Source organism: Vanessa atalanta, chromosome 13 (assembly GCF_905147765.1).
Source record: "Vanessa atalanta chromosome 13, ilVanAtal1.2, whole genome shotgun sequence".
Lineage (NCBI taxonomy): Eukaryota > Metazoa > Arthropoda > Insecta > Lepidoptera > Nymphalidae > Vanessa > Vanessa atalanta.
This window is the reverse complement of record NC_061883.1, coordinates 6,536,426-6,562,086: the sequence shown is the minus strand read 5'-3', so window position 1 is coordinate 6,562,086 and position 25,661 is coordinate 6,536,426. Positions and strand designations below refer to the sequence as shown.

The following is a 25,661-nucleotide window of genomic DNA, read 5'->3' as shown; positions in this document are numbered from 1 at the left end:
AAATGAAATACATCTATCTTGTTAGCCCAAAGTAAGCAGAGAAAATCATACAACAAATTTCTTTTATTTTAAATTTCAAAGGTGATACTAGTGATACACCAGTGACACTAGCTGAAAGGTTGAGACTAATCAAAATAAAATTATAAGCTGAAATACTGATTCGCTTTCAAAGTACTTGCTATATATAATCGAATAATAATGTTTCTCCAGTCAGTTAATTTGTTCCAGTCGAAATATTTACGTAAAATTGTTCGTTGACCGTGTGCCTAGACCAGTGAAAAAAAAATCAATACAAGGAAGGGATTTTTGATGAAGCAATTTAAAAATGGCATAATTAAGATTGAGAGTTGTTTTTTTTTTATTTCTTTACATGTCTATTTTAAAACAGGTAGTTTAGTTGATGATTTAGCCTCTTGCTTTGTACGATTATATCACTTTAGAGTTTTATATTTTATTTTCCTTATTTATTAATTCTTACTCTATGTGACCTTAAACTTTTGGCCTGCTGTCTATATGATAAGATCACAAAAAATGAATAAAACAACTGAAAATTAAAATAACTTTAATATAAGTTATACAACCAATTACTCAAACATTGTCCCCTATATTAATTGACAAATGTATACAAACATTGCAAAAATGCTACAAATGTTACTAAATTGTATTGCTCAATAGTTGGTTTTCCCACTTGGCCCATAGTGACCAATATTATTTAACTTATTTGGAGATAATATCAGTCCAGCGAATTTACTGTTGGTTCTGTGTCTTCATCATGATGAGGTAACAAACAGACAGACATAGTTACTTCTGTGTTGATGACATTATAAGATAAATTTTATCTTTTGCACAACAAAGTACAAATCAATTTATAAGTACTATGAATTTATATTAAATAACTCATTCCATTTAAATATACAATTTATAACAAATTTTAAAACGAACAATCATGTTTTTTTTTTTTTTAAATTATACAAATACTTTTTGGACCAACATTTATTCAAATTTGGAGTCAATGTGTGTAAAGATTGTAAATATAACATTACTTCATGCATTACCAGTAGCATGTTTCGCCTTAAATATTCTTAGAGTGTTGTCACAAGAACCAGTCACGAGGAAAGTTGGATTTGACCAATCACAGCACAGGACTTTATCTTCGTGTCCGCTTAGATCATACAGCGGGGTTTTCGGACTGAAAATATATGAATATTTTAGTTGTTTATTATTTATTTTGTTACCCACAATACCAATTTTATGTATTATTAAATAGTGGTAAGTTTCTTCTTATATTAGCCCTTGGTTCTGTACGAGAACTACTCCAATAACGATAGAATATGAAACGCGTGTGTGTATCCAACCCAGATGGGTTTGTATGGATGGATTTGATGGATCTTTGTGCAAGCCCAAGTAATGTACGAAAAATGTTTACTTAATTTTAATAATACATACCTTCTTGTCTCCCATAATTTGACAAATCCATCATAGCCTGCGGAGAGGAATAATGTGTCTCGAGTCTTCGACCACCTCACTGACTGCACCCATCCAGTGTGAGATGTAAATGTTGTCTTTACAATACTGTCTGAAAACAAAACCCTTATACATTTATTCTTGTCTTATATTTTTTAGAAATTTTATTTAATAAAAGAGTATACTTTACTTAGTTTATATTTCGAAATATCCATTAGCTTGTAGATATAAAAGTAATATTTATTGTGTTACCTGTTGATCTGGGATCATAAAGACGAATGTGTCTGTCAGATGATGCTGTTATAAGGCTGTTGGATAGTGGAGACCAGTCCACGTCAAAGAATGCTTTGTTACCTAAAATGGAAGATTAAGAAGTTTTTATAATTGAAATTAATTTCAAGTGATTATAATTTGTTAACACTAAATAAGTACCTAACATTTTTTATATAAATTTAGCATTAAGTGCTAAGATGAGCTTATAGGTGGAGCATTTAACTGAAAAAATGGCAGCAATAAGTACAAAGTTCATCCTTAAGATTATCTTTAGATTAGTGATAAAAAATAAATAATGTAAGGAACTCTGGCAACCCGCGACGAAAGTGGCATGGCCCGAATAAGGTCAAGACAGGACAGACTTTACACTAACAGGTGAATATTTACAGGCCTTCTCTTTTTTTTTATCAATCTTAATTTAAATCAGATTGAACTGTAGGTGCTTACTCCAAAGAGGATAAACTATAGACTTTTACAATTAGTTAGTATAGATACAATCTAAATTAATATACCAGCAATATCCTGCTTAATCCCACCAAGTTCACAATCCCATATTTTCAGCAAGTGATCCCAACCACTTGACACAACAGTGTTGAAATCCATCCATTGCACTCCTGATATTGCCTCTCTATGGCCCTTCAACACTGCCATGGGTTCCTAAGAATAAAAAATTATATATATATTAATTTTCTTTCACCAACTAAACTAATGGCAACATGTATGTAAAATATACAGGAACAACTTACTCTTGTATTTCCCTGATCTGGTTTTTGTTTCTTTTTTGCTGGTACATTATCCTCATCGGAAAGACCTAAAAAATTAACTTTCAACATCAAATAAACCACACACATTTTACAAAATCTAATGATGCAGCTATAAAAATATAAGTCATTAACAAAATTTGACCAGAGATTAATTTGCACATCTTTCAGTAATACTTGTCGAAGATGATAATCAACTAGCACCGACTACTACCTTGAGGATATAAACACCTCAGACCTGAGAACTGGGGAAAGAAACAAAGCAGGCTTTTTTAATGTCATGCATTACAATTATTATTTTCATACAATAACAAAAATATATTTTGATTATTTAAAATATCCTGGAGGCATTGAATAATTCTGCATTCAAGTCTAGGATCCCTAGACGTTATTGGTTTGTATTATTGTAAAAAATATAAGTTTGTGCTTTCTCAAAAGATATTTAGAGAAATTATAAAGATATTTACATCCATATTGAATAACTTACTTGTACTCCAAAGGCAAATGTTTGTGTCCCAACTACCAGTGGCAAAACTCTTAGCATCAGCCGAGACAGCCAGACATTCTACACCCTTCTCATGACCTCGACAGGTCACAACACAATCCACTGAATTTCCAGAAACATTCCATACCCATAACATAGCTGATTGATCATGGGAACCACTACAAAATAAATAACAAATATATGTCTTTTGTTATGTATATTTTTTGATATAAAAGAATATTTAGTATATATAGTTAACCATGACAATTATAAGCAGTGATTATAAGTCCTCTTTTAAATTCAATTTATAGATATATGTCAATTTAATAAGTGTGATCTCGTGGCACCCACCAAAGAGAAGGAGAGGGTAAGCGAGAAAAAAAACAAAAATGGTAAAATAAAAGTCATAAATATTTACAATTACACTGATTGACAATATATATTCCATTTAATAAAGAAGATGTAAAGAAGCACTTTATTAAGATTACCTCACAAAGATTGCTTGATCTCCATTGAAAGATACCCATGAAATTGCTTTTACCGGTGATGTATGACCTGGGATGGCAAGTTTGTGCTGCCCTTTGGTATTCCATATGTGAATGCTGTTATCATAACTCCCAGACAAGATCCTAAAATGTTAAAGATTGTTTAACAATTTATTTCCAGTAAAAAGTTGTAATATTGTAGATTGTTTTATACAAAAAAACTGACCAAGAACCATGTGTATGGACAGCTGACACCCAATCATCGTGCATTAAACAATCTTGTGGGCTGGGAGCTGGAAATCTTTCCAGATACTCTATTTCTAGTGTGTCTTCTGTTGATAGACCCTTGTCTTGCAGATGCTCCGCGATTGATGTACATAATAATTCGCCACATATTAAGAAATCAAATTCTACACTCTTTTCAAACGATGGTCTGTTTTCTTTTAATAGTGCATTGAGGAGCGTATTCAGTTCTACAGATTGTACATTACTCTGTATGGCGTATGGACTGTCAGAAACTGCATATCTGTAACGAGAGCATTAGAGATTTTTAGAGATTTCAAAAAAAACACACCGGCAATATTTTGATTAATAAATAATAATTATACATACTGCTCTTGTTTAGTTATAAACCGTACTTGTAGCTGTGCTTCGCCTGTTTCGCCTGCCATTGTATTAATTCATATACGAATCTTAAGCTATTTCTAAACCCACTTAATAAAAATCCAAACTGAATTCACAAAATTTATTCAAATAACATGTGTTCACCCGAACCGCACCACAATATAAACGAAATTGACATTTGGATCAAATTGACATTTGACAATTATAATTTTAGGTTATTGTTATGTTTAAGAGAACGTTTTAAAGAATATTTTTCTATTCACTGGAACATCAGATTATATATATACAATTCTAATGTATTTTTTGAGGTACTGGGACTTGAAGGTAAAAATTTGTCTCCATAATTTAAAGTATAAATAAAATAACAGTAATAATAATTTACCAAATATTTTTGACTAAATAAATTTAACGAAGTTTTTATATATTTATATAAACTTTTAATCTTCTCAAATTTAATCTAAATCCCAGAATGATATATATCGCTAATAAACTAAAATAATGCTTTCTTTTAATAGACTACTTCTAATTGATTTCAGATCGTATCCTTAAATCTGTCAGCACTGGCCAGTGACAGCTGAAGTATTTAATTTGTATGTTGTTGAGGTTATGTCATGTGTTTAATATTTACTATTACAAAACACGAAGTATTCGTTTATATTTATTGTTAATAAGCTATCACTATAATTAAAAATGGTTGTCAAAAGTAATAGTGATCAAATTTCCAACAGATACGTATTTAATAGAAAGGCAGGACGTAGTATAATTGAACGAAGACCAGTTTTTTCACCGGATGGAGAGTATGTACATGTTACACCTGCACGACATTTCTTAGTGGATTTTATATAATTTCAATATTGGTTAACTTTTTAGATCTGTCGCAATAATCGTAGAAAACTTAGTTCGCGTGTACAGCATACAAACAGGAGATTGTGTACGCACACTTGAAACCGAAGTGTCTATTAATGAATTAGTAGCTGTGCAATTCCCAGAAGATGAAGACTACAATTTGTATGGATGCTCCGATGATGGTTATGTTACAACATGGAGCTGGGAACAAGGTGCAGTTCTTCGAAAGACAGTAAGTTTAATTTGTCGTGAACTGTGGATTCACTATACTATAATCAGATTATGACTTTTTGAGCTAGGTTTTTAGTATTCATCTAATCCAAAGTAGAGTAATAGAACTTAGTATTTAATTATTCACGCTTAATATTTTTGATTACACCTAATAGTAGTTGTATCCAATTAAATGTAAATACATATACATACAGGTAGAATTTATTTATTTTAATTTACCTGAAATGTTAATGTCAAAAAATATATATTGAATTGAAATGATATTGATGAAAGTGATCTAAAAAAAAGTCTAAACAAAAAATTATATAGTGTTCTTTTTTCTCATTGCTCCTTGACTAGATAAAATAGATAACATTGTCAATTATGAAACATGCTCTATCCACTCTACAAAATCATACTTCTAATTAATTAGTAATAATACTTTGTTTGTGTAATTATTAATAATCTGTTTTGTTTTAGAAACTTCAAATACCAGAAAATACAAAAATTATAACATTCAATTTAGCAGACAGTAATGAATGTTTCATAATTGCCGTTGATGGAAATCGTAAATTGCACCTTGGATCATACTCGGTTAAAGATGGAGGTTTAATATATGAATACAAAAATTTGAAGATCAAATATCATGGCATTATATGTGTTTCTCTTGGTTGGTGTAATAATGACAGATTTGCAGCTATTACTAATGGAACCATGATGCTTTTTATTCAGAATTTAAACCAGCCTCATTTAAAATTAGAGTGAGTTCAAATTTACATGACATAATCTAACTTCAAAAAAGTTGTTTGCATGATTTAGTCTACTTGGCTCTTTGTAGCACTGAAACAAAGTGGTTATCATATTCAATCAAAATTTCACTAGTGCTATTATTATATAATATATATATATTTTATAATATTTTTGTCTTCCAATATACTAAAGCAAGATTTTATCCCTTTATACTACCTATCAACTTTTATGCATAAAGATTAGTAAAAATATGCACTGCATGTTTAATAGGACAAGCAAATAGATTGTTTGATTTAATGTGTATAACATAGTAAAAAAAAGTATCTGAAAATTCAGATTCTTATTTTATCTATTCAAAGTCGGGAAGGCAGATAGTGATAAATATTTTTTACTTTATAGACATGAATAAATATTATAATATGAAATCTTTCTCTACAGGCTGATAAATAACAATAAGTTTCGAATATTGTCTGTGGCGGCTCATCACAAAGAGAGTACAGTTGCTATAACAGATACTATTGGCAGAGTAACTATTATCAGAGGCAATTTGTATAACTACAAATCCATAGCTAGGGAAGTGTTACATTGGCATTTTTTACCACCACTGGCAGTATGCTTCTCTGTTCAAGGTAGATATTTAATTTATTTGAATAAAATACATTTTTATTTAAATTGTATATTTTTGTAAATTGTATCTAATTTTAAGCATTCAACTTAATTACTTAATATATTTCATGAATCAGTGATTATTTTTTTTAAATAAAAATGTACTTGATGCTTTGTAATCATTTTTATAGGAGCACTTTTGAATCACCTAAAAGATTACCATCCATGAGTGTTTCTCAAGTAACTTTTACTTAAAATAGTACATGAACATCTTAGTTATTGTTATAATGGTTATTGTTATTACTTCCAGGAAGTTATCTCATCTCTGGTGGCATGGAAAACGTCTTAGTAAAGTGGACTTTAGGCCATTTACAAAACAAAACAAATGAGAAGGCATTTATTCCCAGATTGCCGGGGATGATAAGATACATTACAACAAACAATTCTCACATTGCCATAACACTATCTAATAATTGTAAGTACATTTAAATTAAAACTGAATACTGAATGCAACAAATGATGCCTTAATTTTACATTTGGTAATATTATGTGCTTGTTGGTAAAGATTGTTTCTTCAAGGTATTTTTTTTTTTTTGTAAATTGAAGCTACCAGTTACAACACTATTTTTAAAATATTGTTGTTTAACTTGACGTTATGGTAAATTAGAGATGATTTTGTATCACACTCTCAATAAAATTACCAGCCAGTCCTATTTGATTATTTTAATTTATAAAGGTTTATCGAGTAACCTGTTTTTGAAAGAAACAGTAAAAATTTACTTAAAATGTATGATATCATGTAATTGTTACAACCACAAATTATCTTATTGCGTTTTTAATATAATTTTATTGAATACATTAATAATTAAACAAAAAAATATAATAATCCATTTTAAAGATAATTTTGTAGTTATGGTAACACCATGTTACATTTTTTTTAAAGAATACCAGCAATGCCCCATATTAATTAAGAAATTACTAATTTTCCTATTTACCCCTAATTTTAAGCTTATCACTTGTTTTAGGAGTGGGTACGTTAATAGCCCAAGGGGTCAGAATCGATCCTGCGACTTTTACATCGCTAGGCGGCCCGTAAATTTATTGACGCTTAATCTTGATAACTTTAATAGATTGCCTGCCTCTACTAATCATTAAAAAAATTATAGACTCAAAAGATTATTCATACATATATAAATATCAAATTTTTTGAGTACTTAACATAAATGAAACATTTTAGCTGTCATCATAGCAAACGCTCAGATGCGTGTTGTGTCGACGATACTAGAGTGCGGTGGCTTGTCGCCCGTCTGCAAGGCGCTCGGAGCCGCCCTCGTGTACCATAGGCCACTGTCTGCACTACTCATGCCGGGCAGGACTGGACATTTACAACTGTATTCCACAACTACTGATAAAGTACTTTACAATGTAAGTATAGGAACAAGACCATAAATCATTTATATCGTTATATTGTTTTTCGGTTTTCGGTAAATGACCCTTTTGTTTTTGTGACGACACTCGGGTAATAGCCAAATGTTCAGTAAGATCTCAGATCCCCTTTATAAAATTTCAATGTTTTTTTCAAAATGTTACTTTGAAATGATTTTTTTTTCATCATTGCCTTACAGATTGACATAACGGCGATGAATAGTATTCCATCAGAGAGACAGAACCTACTGCCCTTAGAAACAGAAGTAACGTGTGCTGCTATTAGTGCAGATGGATCTTGGCTGGTGACGTCAGAGTATAGAAACGATGGCATAAATTATCCAGAAGAGAAATTAAAATTCTGGGCTGCACAAGCAAATAATACTTCACCGTTCAAGCTCAACACTTGTGTTAACCTTTCGCACGGTGGATGCAATGTTGTATCCTTGGCGCTTAACAATAAAGGCGAATTTTGCGTATCGTCAGGAACTGACCAAAAATTCAGAATATGGAAACGTGACAGTACCTCACAACAACATCGAAAAAAAGTAGTCTGGGGCTGTCTCACTGCATGCTACTACTCATCGGGTATAACTCACTTCCTCTCCAACCCGGTTCTGAATAATTTCAAAAGTGGAGAAATACTGACGCCCGGGAAAGTCGAAAATTTACCATACATGAAAGAAATTAATCGTAAAAATGACATTTTGAAGAGAATCATCAATATTCACAAGGAACACGATTTTGTAGACACAAGTGTGGTCGATAGGTATGTTGGTAAGGATGACGAGTTCGCTATGGGCGGTGTTGCCATATCGCAAGACGGTTCACTGATAGCCGCTTGGTTCGGTTCTAAATTGACATTGTGGGATTCACATCTGTGTAATCTGAGAACAACGCTTTCACATCCCGCTCTCCGTCCAAAAGGGGTTCATGTCCAGTTTGGAAATAATGACGCTGCACATTATGTAAGTTGTATTATAGAAAAGAAATTATTTTATTAAGAATTATTATCAAAATAATGTAAAGCTTATTTAGGTCATTATAGTAAAAAAAACCGCGTTTTCTATAACTATGGTAACGGTTTGATTTCCATATAATGTAATGTATGTATTATTTGCGTTATTTATTTATTTTTGCGATCTCCTTCTTAACATTGTGTCCTTGAATATATTGATATGCTAAAAAAATCGGAGTAAGTATATAAAATATATTTTCTAACAAACCTAACCCTATATTATTAACATTAAAAACTAATTTTAGTTGGTGTGTACTACCGAGAACTGCGTAGCTGTATGGAGTCTCCTGTCCTTAACTATCAAATGGATGGTTCAAATCAAAACTACTTGCTTAGTATCAGATCCTTTTTCTAATAAAATGGCAATGGTCACCACAAACAATGATGGTAAGAATAGTGTAATTTTATTTTAAAGTTTTTTTTTAATAAATTACGAAGGCGGACGGGTGAGTGTGTCTCATTGTAAGTGCCAGTATGCCTGTTTGAAATATTGACCATTCCTTACATTGTCATTAAAGCCAGCCCAGTAAATAGTTTACCATATAACATAACTCATTTTCCAAACCATACAATATATACGTGAAAATACAGTCGATACGGAAGAACATGATATGTATTATAATATTATATATATGTATATTGAATTGTAAGAAAATATATTAGAATATTTCAAATTAGCATGGCATTAAGAAGTTTTTTTCTCCCGCACATGCATTTAATTTTTTTATGTTATGGCCCTAGTCCTGTAACAAGATAGGCGGTATATTCTACGAGTCTTTATCTGTGGCGAAAAGCCCGTTCATTTTTCCGTAATAAAATATACGGCTACAAATATCGTCGATCCATTGCAGAAAGAACGACGAACTGCGAACATCAAAAATTTAGTCTCGCAATGTATGGCAAATTCTGAATTTAGTTTCCTAAGTAGACAATTGATTACTTGAAGAAATGGAAATAAGACTCATATATCACTTTAAATTGGTATATGTACGATAAAATTATAAAAAACGCCTTACCGTAGTCGCATGCGATGTGTAGCATTTGATTGGTAAGAAGCAACATTAGCATTATATCCTCTCGGAATATGCTTGCATCTGACATCCAACTCTAGCACCGCGCGCTCATTGGTCAACTCAAATACCGCTCGCTCATTGGTCAATTCAAATACCGCGCGCTCATTGGTCAACTCAAATCCCGGCGCTTCCTCGGTTTCCTGGTACACACTTCCGTCCCTTTTTTACAAAATCACACAGATTGCGAAAGCTAGAGAAAATATGTTGTACGTCAAAAATATTTCTATATAAAATTAATTAAAGAATTAATATATTATGTATCAATTTATTAATCGTCTATTTATTATTTACAGTTTATGTATTTAGCCCTCACTCTTCGACTCCGTTGTTAATTCAGAAGCGTTTGTTGAATCCTGAGACCGGTGTATTCAAGCAGTGTGTATTCGGTACGTCCGTAGGGGAAGATGTCAGACTTTATGTAATGAGAAATGATTCGGTAAGTGTATTTGAGACTACGTATGATAACTTAATAATCTACGATTAATGCTAATAATAAGCTCTTCTGTACTCCACTCCAACTGAAAGAACAAAGATAAACAAGGCTTATATTAAGGTTTTCCATGCTATTTGCAACTACGTATATCAGCACTACACGAAGCCCTCGATTAATATATCTTTATATATAATACAAAACTATTTGATTTAACTACTTATATATTAATTTTACATATAAATTTACGATAATAACTTTGCCGCCGTTCAAAATGCAATTTTTCACGAATCAAGATTTCCACCATTTGTAGCATGTCAATTCAATGTCAATTTCGTTTGTTCTTAGTCATATATCAGGTAACAATTATACTCTGATCTTATTAACACGAGTTACATAATTTATTTAATTAATCCAACAGCTTGTATAATTAACGTATTACATTAAATATTATTACAAATAAGGATTGTTACAGTATTTGTTGAAAACATATCTCGTATATTGTATTTGCTGCATTTTTGTGATTTCAGTGAATTAAAATCAGTGTTTTTTTTTATAATTAGGGCATGAATTAGCCCGTAAAGCTATAGGAATTTTCTACAATGTAAAAAAGACAAAAAAAATATTTAACGTCAAACAATCGCCAATCTGCAAATTTCATATTTAAAAGAAATGACTGTATCGAATCGTAGTAACTTCATAATATCATAATGAAGTTTTATTTAGATATTTTTGGAACTTTTATTTGAAATTATTATCTGTAAAAGCCACTCATTTTCAAATCCCAATTCAAATCTTTGCCATTATTTCAAAACGTTTAATTGACTCAAATCTGTAACAATTAAGGCGAATTACGAGGATTTATTTATTAAATTGTAAATTGTACAGGAAATATACTGCCTTGAGCCGGAGAAGTCAGAGGAGGGTCAACTGGAGGCGATATCGCAGCGCAGACTTCCCCCCTCCGCCTTCCACGCGCTGCTCGCACACAGACAAGAAGACGTGGCCCAGAACACATACGCACAGGTCACACAAACACAAGATCTCGCGCTCGGAAACAACGCTATATCACAGGTACATACATTCGTTCTTTATGAAAGACTACAAATAATAGTATTTTCAAAAGATCCTAACGATAACTAGTACGATTGATTTGTTAGTGTAGAAACAAATTCTGAAGTAACTTCAACATTCACTCTAACTAACCTAACGCAATATAACATCGTAATCCTAAGGCTATAAAGCTTTTGCACATTTATTATTGCTCAGTTACCCGATATAGCGGTATCGAATTAACAATTTAACGAATTTAATTTTTTGAGCAACTTGAGTACTCTGTGATTCTCTCCGACTAATTAAAACAACAGCTGTAAAAGTGCAAAACGTTACTTGGACACTTATCTCCCTTAGGTTTCTACAAGCCTGTCAATCGTCTTGTGTTGTGTATGGTCTTGAACGGTCAATGAGCCTGTGTAACCATAGACACAAGATATATAACATCTTAATCCCCGAGATTGGTTGCAAATTGGCAAAGTAAGGAATGGTTAATATTTCTTACAGTGCCAATGTCCATTGGTAGTGATGACCATTTACCACCAGGTGGACTGACTATCTGTCAGTCTGCACCCATATTTTATATGTATATTTAAAAAAAGAAATTACACGAGTTGCAACACACGATGATGCCTCTGAAGTTGTAACATGTTCAATCGTATATTGAACGCTTTGATGAATTAATCTAAAAGGAAGTAAAGCATTATACGAAAGAAATATTTTCTTCCAGAAATAAATAACACAATCTACTATATATAACTGTGACCTGTTTGTATATTTCTGACATTTTGAGACAGGGTTGCTGACAAACCTATTCACAAAATACAAAAATAAAAATATACTTTTAAAAAGGGAAAAATACTTTATTTGAGTAGAGTCTAACACGAAATTTAAAGAGATATTTTAAAAGATTACTTTAAATCTAAAGCTAATACCGTTTGAATGAAATGTAAAAAAAAACCATCAAGAAAGGTCTTTATTCATTTCCACCTATTAAACAACATGGTATCTGGTCATCTGTAAATACAACAGTTCTTCAAAATTGACAATAAGTTTAAAAAAATATATGTTCAAAACAAACAAATAATATTATGTTTTCTGCAGACTTCAATAACCAATATAGTCGAATTTCGACCAATGTACGAACAATAAAAAAAATCATTTAATCATATCCAGTTTAAATCAGAAAATAGAATAGATCATATGTCACCTAGTTGGTGAAATCGAGACTACAAGCGTTTGCAAGCAATTGTAATCACGAGTTCCCGTTGTGACAATACCGGTATCTTGTATCAAAGTCAACACAGTCATGTTGCACGATTATTTCATAAATCTTGTATGAACGAGGATTACTCCATATCAACCACGCAATATTTGTTTTATACCACAGGAAAGATTTATTTTTATTAAAAATATATAATTAAAAAATATTTTTTTCATAATGAATCAAATAGGTATTCATAATGAGAACGTCAAACATTAATTTTAGACATATTATCTATAGCCTCAGTTAAAATATAAATTACTTTTATATTCTCTTTAGCAAGAGACATGATGCGATATTCATAAGCAGAACCTACATTTTAACATATAGACAGCCGCGATCTAATTCTTGTAATATAATAAACTAGATGAAAGGTTACCTTACATTTCCCCCTTAAATTTTAAATTTAAAAAAAACCTTAGTGGATGATTGATCATTAAAAAAATAACTCTCAAATATATTTAAAAATTTTAGAATGATACCAAATAGACACGTCTACATATTAATATAATAAATTGAGTTTTAATCTATTAAAATTGTTACAGTTTCTGTCAGCTGCACCCCATATGATACCACCAGTGAGTCTCTTGTGCCCTCTATTCCTCCAACACATTTCTGGCTACAAAGAAATCGAAGAAGATGAAGAAGAAGACGTCATCATGGAAATCGACCCACAGAGCAGTGATGAAGAAGATACTGAAGTAAAATCTAGTCACACGCCAAAAGCTGTACAACTTTGGGTACCTAATTATGAAGAAATTAAGGAGAAACGCTTGAAAAAAATACTTAAAGAACCTTTATTAGACTTACATTCAACGTCTTCGTTGTTTGGTTTATGATTTAAAAAATAAAATATTAATTTTTTCTCTAAAGTTTTATTCAATATTTCAACCCAACACAATACACTAATAATTATTCTTATTTTTTTAATTTGTCTTAATTGCAATTAACTTATTTTTTTTATTATTTCATGTGTTACTTTTGTTGGATGTTTTAAATAAATAAATAACAATTTTCTATGCAAATAAAGTTATCGTTTACGCTTAATCGAAGCGACATCATGAATATTTGCAATTAAGAATTTTATTGCTTAAGAGAATAAGGATAAGTTTTGCACAAATAATACATTCTCGTTTATATAATGTTTAACAAAACAATATTACAAGATGTGTTCAACTCAGATACTAAATTATACTTGATAAAGTGAACTAGTTCGATTTAAAATGGATTTGTTGAATATAAATGATATTACATCAATACTTAAACAATCTAGTCTATCAAATGTTAATATTTTAAGTTGGACTGTTGAGGATTATTCCGATCAACTCATCGGTTATCTCGGAGAACATTTAAGCTTAACGGTCGTTATTGAAGACAAAGGAAATGTCAGACAGGTGATTTATTTTATTAAATGTATTCCAAGACTTGACGAATGGAAGGCTAATTATTTAAGAGAAACAAAATTCTTTAACAAGGAATATGCTATGTTAAACAGTTTGTTCAAAATGTTTCGTGATTCCGATGGTAAGTGTGTACAAGTTAAGTAAATGTTCAATACTTAAAATACAAAATTAAATATCATTATTAGATTTTCAACTATTTGAAATAATTGGGTACGTAAAAAACTATTTCAAATATTTATACGTTTTAGGATTAAATAAATGGCGACCTAAGCTATTGCATATTAAAGAAGAACTTTTTGTATTTGAAGATGTAACCCAAAGTGGCTATACGATGCCGAATAATCTAAATACTTTAAATTATGAAGAATTAAAGGCAACGGTGACAGCTTTAGCGAAATTTCACGCTCAGTCGTACATTTATGAAGAGAGAAAGAGTCGAGAATTAAAAAGACCTTACAAAATTTGGGAAGATTATAGCGAGTATTTGTGTGAACCAAGTAAAGGTCAATCTTGGCGTGATACTGGAATGCAGGCTGCTATAGATTTTTTGAAAGTTTTCTCAGAATATAGGTCAAAACCAAATTTTAAGGCATTAATCGATGAAATAGTGCCCAAGCTTTTTAGCTCTGCGGACGAACTTATGAAACCAAGTTTAAAAATAAGAAACGTAGTCATTCATCGCGACATTTGGTCGAATAATATTTTTCTAAAAAAACTAGAGAATAACAAGATGCACGCACTTTTGATTGATTATCAAACCGTTCTGTACTCACCTCCTATGCTTGATTTGTCATCTCTTATATATTTCAATACCACCAAGTCATTCAGAAGTAATTACACTAAAATAATTATAGAGCATTACTATGACGAGCTTAGTAAAGAATTAAAATTGGAAAATATAGACATATTTTCAATTGTGAACATTGCAAATATGGAAGAATTATACAAAGAAAGCCTTGTATTTGGTATGACCCAAGCAGCATTAATAGTTCCTATAATAGCTATGACAAATGAAAGAAGAAAACAATATTTCACGGACCCTAAGTCATGTTATAGAATAAACTGCGTAAGTCGTAGTCAAGAATTTATAGAACTTGCTAAAGAAAACATGGAATACCAGAGGCGTGTAATCGAACTCTTAGATGAAATAGTAGAAAGATTTGTGTATCCATCTACAACTGCAAATAATTTTAAATAGGATAGTGGGAATGTACATAATTTATCTTATCATCTATTTATATTTTATTTAGTAAATTAAATAATACTATCCTGATACTACAGTATGTTTTAAATATATGATACAATCATATATCTTGGTCTAACAACACTACACATCAAAAGCAATCACTGTTATCTACGTTTCGCATTTCACACATTTGAATTAATAATAATTACCTAAGACAAAGTTAATATGAATACGTAATGTTTGACACATAACTCAAATTAAACTATTCGAAGTATTTAACACTTGTTTGGTTCACTCGATACTTATAAAAAAATGGATAGTAAAAATGAATCTGTCGTTACCACATGTGACTTTATAACAGAAGAAGTGATAAAAAAAGTTATCGTAAACAGTGTTAAAGAAGATGTAATTTTAAAAAATTACGTAGTATTCAATGCCAGTGATAAAATGCTAGGATTTTTAGCAGATTATTGGAAAATGCAAGTCCAAGTTATTACAAGTGATAACAAAATTAAATTGCTCTCCTTTTTTATAAAAGCAGTGTCTAAAACAAATTCTGCAAAAGCGGATATGGTCAATGAAATGAAGCTGTTTGAAAAGGAAACTAATTTTTACACAGTAATTAAGAGCAAATTAAACACGTCTGGTAAGGTTTATATTTGTCCATTATTACACTCCAAACAATTTTAAAGTGAAGAAAGTTTCCATTAACTTTGTATTTACATAATTACAGATATAAGCGCTTGGAGTCCAAATCTAATTTTATCATTGAATGACGCAATGATTTTTGAGGATTTAAATAGTCTTCAATACAAAACGCTAAACAAATTTAAAACATTTGACAGAAAACACACCTTGCTCGCTTTGGAAGCATTAGCAAGATTTCATGCAGCTTCAATAATTTACGAAGAGAAAAGATGTCAACTCCTAGGAAAACCGTATTGCATAAACGATGATCACGAGAACTACCTCAACAAAGGTGGTTATCAAGAATCAGATCCGTGGTTCACACAATGTATGGTTGGAGCATTAGAAGCTGTAAAATATTTTTCGAAATATACTAATGATAAAAAAGTTCTCAATTTAATAGAACAGCGTTGGAATGATGTTTGGAAAACAGCAATCCGGCTTGCTGATCACTCATCGACGTATAGAAATGTAATTTGCCATCGCGATCTGTGGAACAATAATATTTTATTTAGATACAAAAAGGAAGGCGCGAAATTGGTACCAGATGATTGTGTTCTTGTCGATTTCCAGGCAGTTAGGTATCAACCGCCAGCTGGTGATGTAATGTTGCTCCTTTATTGTAATTTGGAATCTAATTTCCGAGATGAGAATATGAAAACATTCTTAAGTCATTATTACAATATAATGAAGAATATTTTAGGTAGTAATGGAATACCAATTCAAGATATATTATCGTTTGATAATTTTTTAAAATCTTGTGATGAACAGAAATTGTGGGCCCTTGTGGTAAGTGCATGTCTCGTACCACAGTTCTGGATTGACGATGAACTCAATACGAATATTTTCTGCAACACTACCAACTTTAAAGAAATAATGACAAAAGATAAGGCGTCGTTTATCAAAAGCATGATAATAAATAATAGTGATTACAAAAACAAAGTCTTAAATATATTAGAAGAAATTATAAATAAATATTGTCTTTAAAATGCTGCATAAGAATAAACATATTGGTTTTACAGTTACGTTCATTTTACTTTGTTCTTTCATCGATCAAATCTATAAGAACAAATGTTTATGTTGTCACTTTCCTACTTTTTTTTAAATGCAATTTTAATATTTTTACGATTAAATTGGTTATCTTCAATGCGTCGGTTTCCATACTTTCTATGCCATCTATCATCATTTCGCCGAGTGTACATATCGCAAAATGGTCTTAAAAGCAGAATATATAGCAACTCTACGAAACTCAACAAGCTTGCGCCGAGAAATAATCCGCCAGTTCCTCCTGTTGACACTGTTAAATAAATAAATAAAGTTTTTTTCGAGTATGAAACAATTTGTATTAAATAGAGCTGGATTTACCAATCGAACCCTGGTATTCGCATGCAGAATACGACTAAAAATTAAATAACACATTACAAGTCGGTTTTTAGGTTTTTTTTTATTGTATAAAATATAAGTTAAAAAAGCATTGCTTTTATTAAAAAAGTAATTGAATTTTGCAACGATAGATTCATGATCGGTTTGGTTAGTGAGCGTGTGTTGGTGGTGCATTCATTATAAAAGAAATGGTTAAAATTTAATATGGCTCTTCTCTATATATCTATAGATAGTGGTAATCACTTATCATAAGGTAGCCCATTTGCCTGTCCTACCGATCAAATAAATAAAAGACCTAGATTTAAATAATAAGTTAATATTTAGTAAGTTATAAATCTCTTCTTATTTTTTGTGATAGAATGGCTGATTTATTATTGACTCATAAAATCATGGTTACGAATAACTGTGGAAATGCACTCATTCTGCATTCCTACCACTTTTCAATGCGATAATGATATCTATTTTTGGTACATACAATTATAATTATATGTAAATCTCATTAATAGTTTTTAAATAAACCGAATCTTATACGAAGAAGTCTTACCAACTAAATCAAGCACACCTCGAACAACATTTCGTCTATACTTCTCACTCGGTAACGTCGACAGCTCTATCTGGACAGTAGATATTTTTTGATCATTCGGTATTTTGAAATCCTTAACTATAGATATTTCGGCTTCAGTACAAGATGGTAAACAATCGCAGTGTAATCCTGGTCGCGATGACCAGCGTGCTTTAAGAACCTGCAAATAATTACTAATAGTAACTCGTTTGATCATACAAATTTCATGTCAAAATACTAAAAAACTTACGGATAGCAAGTGTTGATTATCATTGAGGCATATAATTCCAGTTACGTTACACTTATATGATTCTTTTGTATTAGGCATGAAGAAATTTGTGCAATTACATAGACTTAATTGGGCATCCTTTCGGCATTGCACTGTGCACGCGGTGTACGAGTAATAAGGATAAACATGTAAAATATTTTCGTCGGCATATCTGCATTTTCTTTTTTCAGGAACAATCATCCTGGCATCAACATCGTTCTCAATATTTCTTATAGTTATTTGACGTCTAAAAACATTGTTACAATTTGAGAATTACATCGTATTCCTGGTAAGTTATTAATTATAATGCATGACCATATAAACTATTTAAATCTTGAAGCATTAGTACCCTACAGTTAGGGCGTATTGGTAATTTTCTAACTATAACAAATGAAATAATTACTGTGACATTGATCATCATACCTATAATTGAACTCTAAAACAACAGGTATAGCGTAAGAACCATGAGATGTCATCGATGGTACTTCTTCTTCGTTCAACACAAACACCTTTACCGGTAATCTCACGCCAAACTTAATCATTCCAGGTCCTGTAGTTCTGTTACTAATCATTTCGAGTTTAGGCATGCCATTTCTGCCAAAAAAAATACCAAATTTATTGAATAAAACAAATAAATCAGTCAATATCTATCTTTTTAAATATATCTATTCATTACTATAAACGAAAATACTTATATTTATATTGATAATAATGTCTATATCTAATATGATAAATGATATAATACGTCAATTAGTATACCTTCCTTGAATAGTATTAATAACGTAGCACACGCCCAGCTCTGTTTCCAAAGGTCTAAAGTAAGTGCAACAATTAAAAGGCTTTCCATTCCACGAACAATTTAATAATAAGTCCTTGCATGGACTCCGTACCTATATTATCAAAATGGTAAATACCATGTCAAACATCCAAATTAAATTAAAAGCATGATAATGCAGCCTTACCAGATTTGCAAAATAGCTTAGATTCGATTTAAAACATTCTGCCAAAGGATCTTCATCCCCGCACAGTCTAGATACGTAATAGGTTATACCTTTGAAATATGCAATTTCCTTCAGAACTTCTTCTATTTCAAAATTATGTTCTGGGCCCCATAAACTGGAATATAGCACTCCTTTACTTGTAATTATTTTCAAAAATAGTTAATGTAGTAACTTCGGAGAACGTTTTGGAGCTTATTATGTTTTCCTTAACTGCCTAGCATGAGATCAATTATAAGCACATGAAAATTTTGCAGTAGTCACGCGAGTTTAGACCCCAGTATCTTTGAAGATTCAACTCTTTTAACCAATAAGCCATATGTGATCTCAATTAATAAAAATAAATGAATAAAGAACTGCTGAACATTACACCATTGTGTTTACCTGTCAGAAATGTTTTCTATGCGTCCTGAATTTTCGCTTTCACAAACAGCAATCGAAGGGAACTGTGTATTCCAGTCTTTGTAAGTTGTCTCCACGACAAAAGATATTGGATTATTAACAAAGGCATCATACTGGGCCGCAATTAAAAGCGACGAGCAGTACCAGGAGAGAATGACAAATATTAACCAAAATGTTCTAAATTAAAAAAGAAAAACACATATGTAATCTACTCGTACCTCCAAGAACAAGATATATATTTTTTAAACACAGAGTAATCATATAAAAAAATACCACATTTGCTCTTGGATTATTATAATAACAACCAACTAATTGTTAGTATAATTCGCCAAAATATTGTAAATATTTTGTTCAAATACTTAATATTAAGTACGGGAACAATGTAGTGAAATCTATCCCAGAGTACATAGTAATTAAAACGAAATAATTAATTTAACCTTTCAACCCAATGTCTTTTTACATCCGCAATAAATCGGAAACCATGAATCGATGTAGTTTCTGGCAAACTTTTGATTCCTTGCCACCATATTTGGAAATATGTTTTAAAACGTTCGTTATCCATCGCTTGAAACAGAGCTGGCTTATTCAAACGAAAATCAATCAATGAATTTTACGCAACAACTATTGAAAAAGAGTGTCATTATCAGACGATAGTGTATTTTAGGGTGCCGTAATCTTCGAAGTAAGATTAAACGCTTTCATTGAAAGTATGACTAATAATTATTTCTATCCAATTAGTTAATTGGGTAGAAAATAAATTCAATTTGATGTTATCAACATCATTATTTATTTTACTGGTCTTGACCTTATTTTATATAACAAGATAAATAGAGAATTTTTTTCCTAAAATATACGGAATCCTCAATGCATGACTCTGTATTTTAGTTGAATAGTTTTTACAAAATACTATTCAGCGACAGTAATATAATTTATATCAGATATAAACCAGCCTATCTAAAATTACCCAAACAAAAATGCTATTGTGATTCTAATTTGTAGATCATATCAGAATTTGTATGAAAAGTGTACTAGTGGAGCAATTATGTGATTTATTATTTACGACCTAGCGTGTATTTGGAGTATACACACTATTTATGATATAATTGATAGTTTTTTACTTTATTTTATATTTCTGTACTTACCCCAATTTACTAAAAAAAAATTTACACGTAAAGGTATCTTTAACTAATCGTATTGTATCTCAGTAACCGATTACTTTTGAGCTACAAGCAAAAAAATCGTTAAAGACTTTTACGTCACGTACATGCTTATGAAAAGTTTTTTGTTTTTTTCGATGATTTTAAATGCTATCACACTTTTACGTCATTTTAATTCGATGCTTTTAAATTATTTCCCATGTAAGAAAAAAAAAACATTTCTTGAATAAAGTAACCGCAATTGGCAAATGGGCCATCTGATGGTAAGAGGTCTACACCGCCAATATAAATTTTACTTAAACATTAACCATCCTCACATCGTCAACGGGCCACTTTGGAACTTGATGACTACCTTGGGAACTAAGATGATATGTCATCCTGAATATGAAGTTACACTGTAACTCTCCCCTTCATACCGAAATACAAAAACATTAAATATTGCTTTGCGGTAGAATTTGTGATGAGTGAGTACTACCAATACATTTATTAGAAGAGAGTACAGTTACTAACAAGAGTAACAAGAATAAATTATAACACAGTGAGTATTATTAAATTTATTAGTGCAATTAAATTTTACATATATAGTTGCTTGTAATTTAAACACAAAAGTCTTAAGCACTAGGTCTTGTCCACTTGATTGATAAATAAATAAACCATAATGTTCTAATAATAAGATCCTTGTTTCCATTGAGTTGATCCTCCAAGCTCATTCCAGTAAATCGGCCTATATCGACTGATAGGTTCGAAATTGTATACCGTGGACGTTTCAGTGGCAATTCGTTTTTCTTGACGACGACGATTACTGATCTCACGATATAACTTTACAGTATAGAAGTAGATAAACTCAATTACTGATACGAAACTAAATCCAGTTACAAATCCACAAGTCGATCCAATATTACCTGTTATTAAACAAACTTTACTATTTTATTAAATTCGCCAATATTTTTTTCATGTATTAATAAAAAGTTAAATAAATATAAATTCAATGAAAGCCCATGTCCTGTGGCCAGAAGGAACGGTTAGATATTTTCCTTCACCGCCCTCGAGCTACTTCGCGATTTACATATATTGAAAATAATTAATATTTACATACTCGTATCATTACAATCGTACATATATAAGAGAAAAGTAGAAACTGTTCATCAGTTAGAAAATAAGTCTAAAATCAAAGAGAGAAACTAACTAATTAAGTCGAACCATTTCATAATAACATTCTGCCCATAACAGTCGGCAACTTCCCTCGCATACTTTACGTGAACCATCGATGTTCCTGTAAAATTGGCGCCCTGTCTGTAACAAACCATTTATATATGTGTATTACATTTGCAATCATTATTCATCGAATTATGTATAATCGTCCGAATATCGAATACTTATATCTTATTATAATAGAATAATAACAGAATCGATTGCCCCAATCAGTATTAGTATAGCCAAACCAGTCAACAAGAGAACAAAATTGGTAATATTATTTATATAGTAAAATAAATAATTCTCATCCTACTAACTATTAAATTTTATATTAAAGCCTTGACATAATGATCTGTAAAAAAGCACGTTGACTAGACGTGAATATCGATGCTCTTAATACGCCCTGATTGATAGAGCGGTTGGCTCATTTTTTCCTGAGCTGCGACCGGGACAGACCGTTGCTGGTTGCATGTTAACTTGGTAAATAAACCTTCGCTTTGCTACGTTGTCATTAAACTTTCAAATAAACATATTATTACCAAATCGTACTAAGTATTATAAATGGTGTCAATTTGTTATCCTAAACATGGACATTGATGAAAATAATTATTCAGTTAGGAATGCTTATTAATAGTAGTCGTGGTGATATTATTACAGAAAATATCAATATCAGATTTTACACATAGTTTTCGTTCGTACATCATGCATCAGAGTCTTCTTTTTTAATAAAAGGATTGATTAGAGTTTCTATAATATATTAAAAACGTGAATGTCAACTCGATTCGACTGATAAACCAATAAAATTAACGAAATATAAAAACATTATTTAGTCACTCGAGTTATTGTTGTATTTTATTGATGTCTAAGCTACCTAATCAAGTAATGCTAATATATCTACTGTTACAATTCTAATATATTTTAAAATACAATAGACCTTAAAATTATGCAGTAAAAATAAAATACGTCGCCTGGCTATTAACACAGGCACCTAAAAGTTTGTTATTGACGATGAATGCGTTTCCAGAGCAACATATATAAACAAGGGAACGAGAATTATATTGTGTCAAAATGTAAACGTAAATTGATTCTTTGGTATTCGATAGTAGAATTTTATAATAAATCTCATAATGGCATTCAATAAGAGAGCTGGCTTAACAACAACGGACTTTGAAGTATTTGGAAAAGTGCAAGGTGTGTATTTCCGAAAATATACCCAGAAAAAGGCAATAGATCTTGGTCTTAAAGGGTGGGTTATGAACACTGCTCAAGGCACTGTCATTGGCCAACTGCAAGGTCAACAAGGCGCCATTCAAGATATGAAGCAATGGCTCCAAAAAATTGGTAGTCCCAAATCGAAAATAGAGAAAGCTGATTTTAGAAATGAGGGGACGATTAATAGTTGTGCCTTCAGAACTTTTGAAATAAGGCGATAATATTCTATTCAAAAATGTTTTCTTAATTTCGTATTAAAAATGTATAAAATGTAAAATTGTTTTATTTCAATTATCAAAGTATTTAATTAAGCTGCTCGATTTAATTAATTTCTAATTTTACATCCAAAAAATGTAAAACCAAAAAAAAAGAAAATAAAATACATAATTTAATAATTTCTTATTTAGAGTCAATATTTATATTTTATAAAAGGTTGAGTAAAGTTTATGTCAACAATATTTTTGTGTGCAAAATTACAAAATATTTCGATCCAAACTTACAACCAATCAATCCTATCGCTATCTGGAACTGTGTTCAAATAGTCCGGCCATATTTTTGTATTCATGAAATCGTAACTGTAAGCGGTTTTCGAGCAACTGGGATAACACATGGGGCAATTGATGCCGCCCCCGACCATATCCAGCTCCAACTCCGGCGAAATCATGTCAACATCAGGTCTCACCGTTGTTGATTGAGCTTAAAAAACATGTTTAGTGTTTATAATGTTGAATGGTATTTCACCAGAAGGCGATACGCTAATGGTAGCAATAGTATAAATTAAATGTGTTAATAATTTAGAAAGCATGAAATTACTATGTCTTCCTGACCGATATCGGAAACGAGAGCCTTTCTCAAGGATGAACAAGGTGAAGAAGGTAGGTGAACACAAGTGAACCCTATTTCACGCTCACAATGGTAAATTTTTAAACTTTACGACCATCGGCTTTGTGGACTTTCCAAGTAATGGTAAATATTACCAGTTTTTAGACTCCGGCTTAGTGAGGATTTATCGGCAAAGAAATCTAACTTTTGACTATCTTGGAGTTGAAACGCCGTCCATTTGTGAAAACCGTATGGAAATCCGTTTGGTAGGCTTTGAGCTTATCGCACTCAGACAAACGGACGCGGCGGGAATACATTTTTTAATATATATTATGTTATGTGTGTATGTTTATGAATTCCATCTTGCAATATTTCGAAAGCAAAATAATATAATAATGATGACTAACATTAGTGGTAAATTATTAGGTGTAATTAGAGAGCCATATAGGTCTTAATTTAAAAATAAAAAATAATTATATTCTTACCATTATATATTTTCAAACAGGGTATGTCTCTTATATCACATGTTCGATTATTGACCATTTTTGGCATGTTGAATGGAGTACATTTACATTTAGCTAATAAAAATAGCATTCTGCATTTTAGCAAGCAATCACTGTGTGTGTAGAATGGCAAATACGAGGACTCATCGTAGAACAAACACTGTCTCAGCTTAGTCGGCACGTGTTGAATATCTCGAGATGCCTCCGTAAAACTTGCCGTTACCAAAACTACCATCTAAACACATTAATATAGGTATGCTGATATAGATTATCATGGCAGGCAGTATTAAAAATGCTACAAAATTATCAAATAATCAATATGGTCTTAATTGAATCAAGGATGTTTATGGGCAATCAAGAAATCAGCTCTAAATTTTGAAGATATCTTTATACAAAGACATGGAATGCAGAAATGTTAAAATAGTTTTCAAACACCACTCTATTTACAAAACTTAACATACTATATATTTTATAACATATATATATGTAAAATTCTGTAATGTTTACCTCAACACTTGGGTTCACAATTTGCATTGCAAAGCTGCCGCTAGGTGCATCAGGGAAATCGTAGGCGTCTGAGAACTGTAACTAAAAACACATATAAATGCTTAGTTATTTTAATTTCTTTTTCTTCAATTATTTAAAGATATCGAACGTCACCGTCTGGGTAGGTACCACCCACTTGTCATATATTCTACCGCTAAACAGCAATAGTTGGTATTGTTGTGTTCCGATTTGAAGAGTTAATGGGCCGGTATAACTACAAGCACAAGAGACTCAGCATCTTAGTTTTCAAGATAGGTGGCGCATTGGCGATGTAAGGGATGGATATTGTCATTGACCAGTCTGCCTACATATAAATAAAAATGCCGGAAAGGAAAACGTTTTCTAAAGATTTTTATATTATCACTCGAATTCTTTTACGAAAGTATTGTTGTTAATTTTAAATGATATTATATTTAATAACAAAAATGTTGTACCTGGGCTCCTTGTAAAGGCATGTTGTAGTAAAAATCATCGCTTGTATTTAGTTTAATTAATGCCTTTAGTCCTTGACCAAAATCAAAATTAGACTTGTTCCCGTATTTATACATATCTATACTGCGCGCTCCGCCAGA

General features: G+C 31.2%; 7 protein-coding genes across 7 annotated transcripts; 4 read left to right on the top strand and 3 right to left on the bottom strand.

Annotated features, from left to right (window-relative positions):
* Window positions 1-915: 915 nt before the first annotated feature.
* On the bottom strand, window positions 916-4,246 carry LOC125068162 (ribosome biogenesis protein WDR12 homolog). Its single transcript, XM_047677200.1, has 9 exons — window positions 4,080-4,246; window positions 3,694-3,993; window positions 3,471-3,611; window positions 2,986-3,161; window positions 2,484-2,548; window positions 2,250-2,394; window positions 1,717-1,818; window positions 1,447-1,576; window positions 916-1,189 (listed from the first exon to the last, which is right to left on the bottom strand). Exons 1-9 carry the CDS (start codon window positions 4,136-4,138, stop codon window positions 1,045-1,047), a joined length of 1,263 nt encoding a protein of 420 aa, XP_047533156.1. The 5' UTR covers window positions 4,139-4,246; the 3' UTR covers window positions 916-1,044.
* A 423-nt stretch (window positions 4,247-4,669) lies between these two features.
* On the top strand, window positions 4,670-13,630 carry LOC125068088 (WD repeat-containing protein 75). Its single transcript, XM_047677092.1, has 11 exons — window positions 4,670-4,888; window positions 4,962-5,169; window positions 5,628-5,908; window positions 6,336-6,526; window positions 6,814-6,978; window positions 7,741-7,928; window positions 8,129-8,896; window positions 9,192-9,333; window positions 10,313-10,455; window positions 11,338-11,523; window positions 13,312-13,630. The coding sequence occupies exons 1-11, from the start codon at window positions 4,782-4,784 to the stop codon at window positions 13,603-13,605; spliced, it is 2,673 nt and encodes an 890-aa protein (XP_047533048.1). The 5' UTR covers window positions 4,670-4,781; the 3' UTR covers window positions 13,606-13,630.
* A 326-nt stretch (window positions 13,631-13,956) lies between these two features.
* Window positions 13,957-15,378, top strand: LOC125068090. The gene is made up of 2 exons (XM_047677094.1): window positions 13,957-14,290; window positions 14,418-15,378. The coding sequence occupies exons 1-2, from the start codon at window positions 13,990-13,992 to the stop codon at window positions 15,365-15,367; spliced, it is 1,251 nt and encodes a 416-aa protein (XP_047533050.1). The 5' UTR covers window positions 13,957-13,989; the 3' UTR covers window positions 15,368-15,378.
* A 282-nt stretch (window positions 15,379-15,660) lies between these two features.
* On the top strand, window positions 15,661-17,062 carry LOC125068089. Its single transcript, XM_047677093.1, has 2 exons — window positions 15,661-16,001; window positions 16,089-17,062. The coding sequence occupies exons 1-2, from the start codon at window positions 15,668-15,670 to the stop codon at window positions 17,027-17,029; spliced, it is 1,275 nt and encodes a 424-aa protein (XP_047533049.1). The 5' UTR covers window positions 15,661-15,667; the 3' UTR covers window positions 17,030-17,062.
* LOC125068354 (sodium channel protein Nach-like) lies at window positions 17,047-20,982 on the bottom strand. Its single transcript, XM_047677455.1, has 8 exons — window positions 20,978-20,982; window positions 19,638-19,832; window positions 19,218-19,371; window positions 19,015-19,145; window positions 18,679-18,849; window positions 18,238-18,502; window positions 17,970-18,168; window positions 17,047-17,339 (listed from the first exon to the last, which is right to left on the bottom strand). The coding sequence occupies exons 1-8, from the start codon at window positions 20,980-20,982 to the stop codon at window positions 17,134-17,136; spliced, it is 1,326 nt and encodes a 441-aa protein (XP_047533411.1). The 3' UTR covers window positions 17,047-17,133.
* A 493-nt stretch (window positions 20,983-21,475) lies between these two features.
* LOC125068353 (pickpocket protein 28-like) lies at window positions 21,476-24,778 on the bottom strand. Its single transcript, XM_047677454.1, has 4 exons — window positions 24,526-24,778; window positions 23,719-23,914; window positions 21,999-22,105; window positions 21,476-21,714 (listed from the first exon to the last, which is right to left on the bottom strand). The coding sequence occupies exons 1-4, from the start codon at window positions 24,776-24,778 to the stop codon at window positions 21,476-21,478; spliced, it is 795 nt and encodes a 264-aa protein (XP_047533410.1).
* LOC125068091 (acylphosphatase-1-like) lies at window positions 23,037-23,488 on the top strand. The gene has a single exon (XM_047677096.1). It carries the CDS (start codon window positions 23,134-23,136, stop codon window positions 23,437-23,439), a length of 306 nt encoding a protein of 101 aa, XP_047533052.1. The 5' UTR covers window positions 23,037-23,133; the 3' UTR covers window positions 23,440-23,488.
* Window positions 24,779-25,661: the final 883 nt, after the last annotated feature.

Coding starts and splice junctions, on each gene's coding strand:
- LOC125068162 (XM_047677200.1), bottom strand. CDS start 4,138: ATGGCAGGCGAAACAGGCGAAGCACAGCTACAAGTACGGTTTATAACT. Junction 2,549..2,985: donor CATTTGCCTTTGGAGTACAA/GTAAGTTATTCA, acceptor TTAATTTTTTAG/GTCTTTCCGATGAGGATAAT. Junction 1,819..2,249: donor GATTAAGCAGGATATTGCTG/GTATATTAATTT, acceptor CTTCCATTTTAG/GTAACAAAGCATTCTTTGAC.
- LOC125068088 (XM_047677092.1), top strand. CDS start 4,782: ATGGTTGTCAAAAGTAATAGTGATCAAATTTCCAACAGATACGTATTT. Junction 10,456..11,337: donor ATGTAATGAGAAATGATTCG/GTAAGTGTATTT, acceptor TAAATTGTACAG/GAAATATACTGCCTTGAGCC. Junction 11,524..13,311: donor GAAACAACGCTATATCACAG/GTACATACATTC, acceptor AAATTGTTACAG/TTTCTGTCAGCTGCACCCCA.
- LOC125068090 (XM_047677094.1), top strand. CDS start 13,990: ATGGATTTGTTGAATATAAATGATATTACATCAATACTTAAACAATCT. Junction 14,291..14,417: donor AATGTTTCGTGATTCCGATG/GTAAGTGTGTAC, acceptor TATACGTTTTAG/GATTAAATAAATGGCGACCT.
- LOC125068089 (XM_047677093.1), top strand. CDS start 15,668: ATGGATAGTAAAAATGAATCTGTCGTTACCACATGTGACTTTATAACA. Junction 16,002..16,088: donor GAGCAAATTAAACACGTCTG/GTAAGGTTTATA, acceptor ACATAATTACAG/ATATAAGCGCTTGGAGTCCA.
- LOC125068354 (XM_047677455.1), bottom strand. Junction 18,503..18,678: donor GTTTTAGAGTTCAATTATAG/GTATGATGATCA, acceptor CAATGTTTTTAG/ACGTCAAATAACTATAAGAA. Junction 18,169..18,237: donor ATAATCAACACTTGCTATCC/GTAAGTTTTTTA, acceptor AATTATTTGCAG/GTTCTTAAAGCACGCTGGTC.
- LOC125068091 (XM_047677096.1), top strand. CDS start 23,134: ATGGCATTCAATAAGAGAGCTGGCTTAACAACAACGGACTTTGAAGTA.
- LOC125068353 (XM_047677454.1), bottom strand. CDS start 24,778: ATGGTAGTTTTGGTAACGGCAAGTTTTACGGAGGCATCTCGAGATATT. Junction 23,915..24,525: donor CTGTTTGAAAATATATAATG/GTAAGAATATAA, acceptor ATGTTTTTTAAG/CTCAATCAACAACGGTGAGA. Junction 21,715..21,998: donor GAAATGGTTCGACTTAATTA/GTTAGTTTCTCT, acceptor GTTTAATAACAG/GTAATATTGGATCGACTTGT.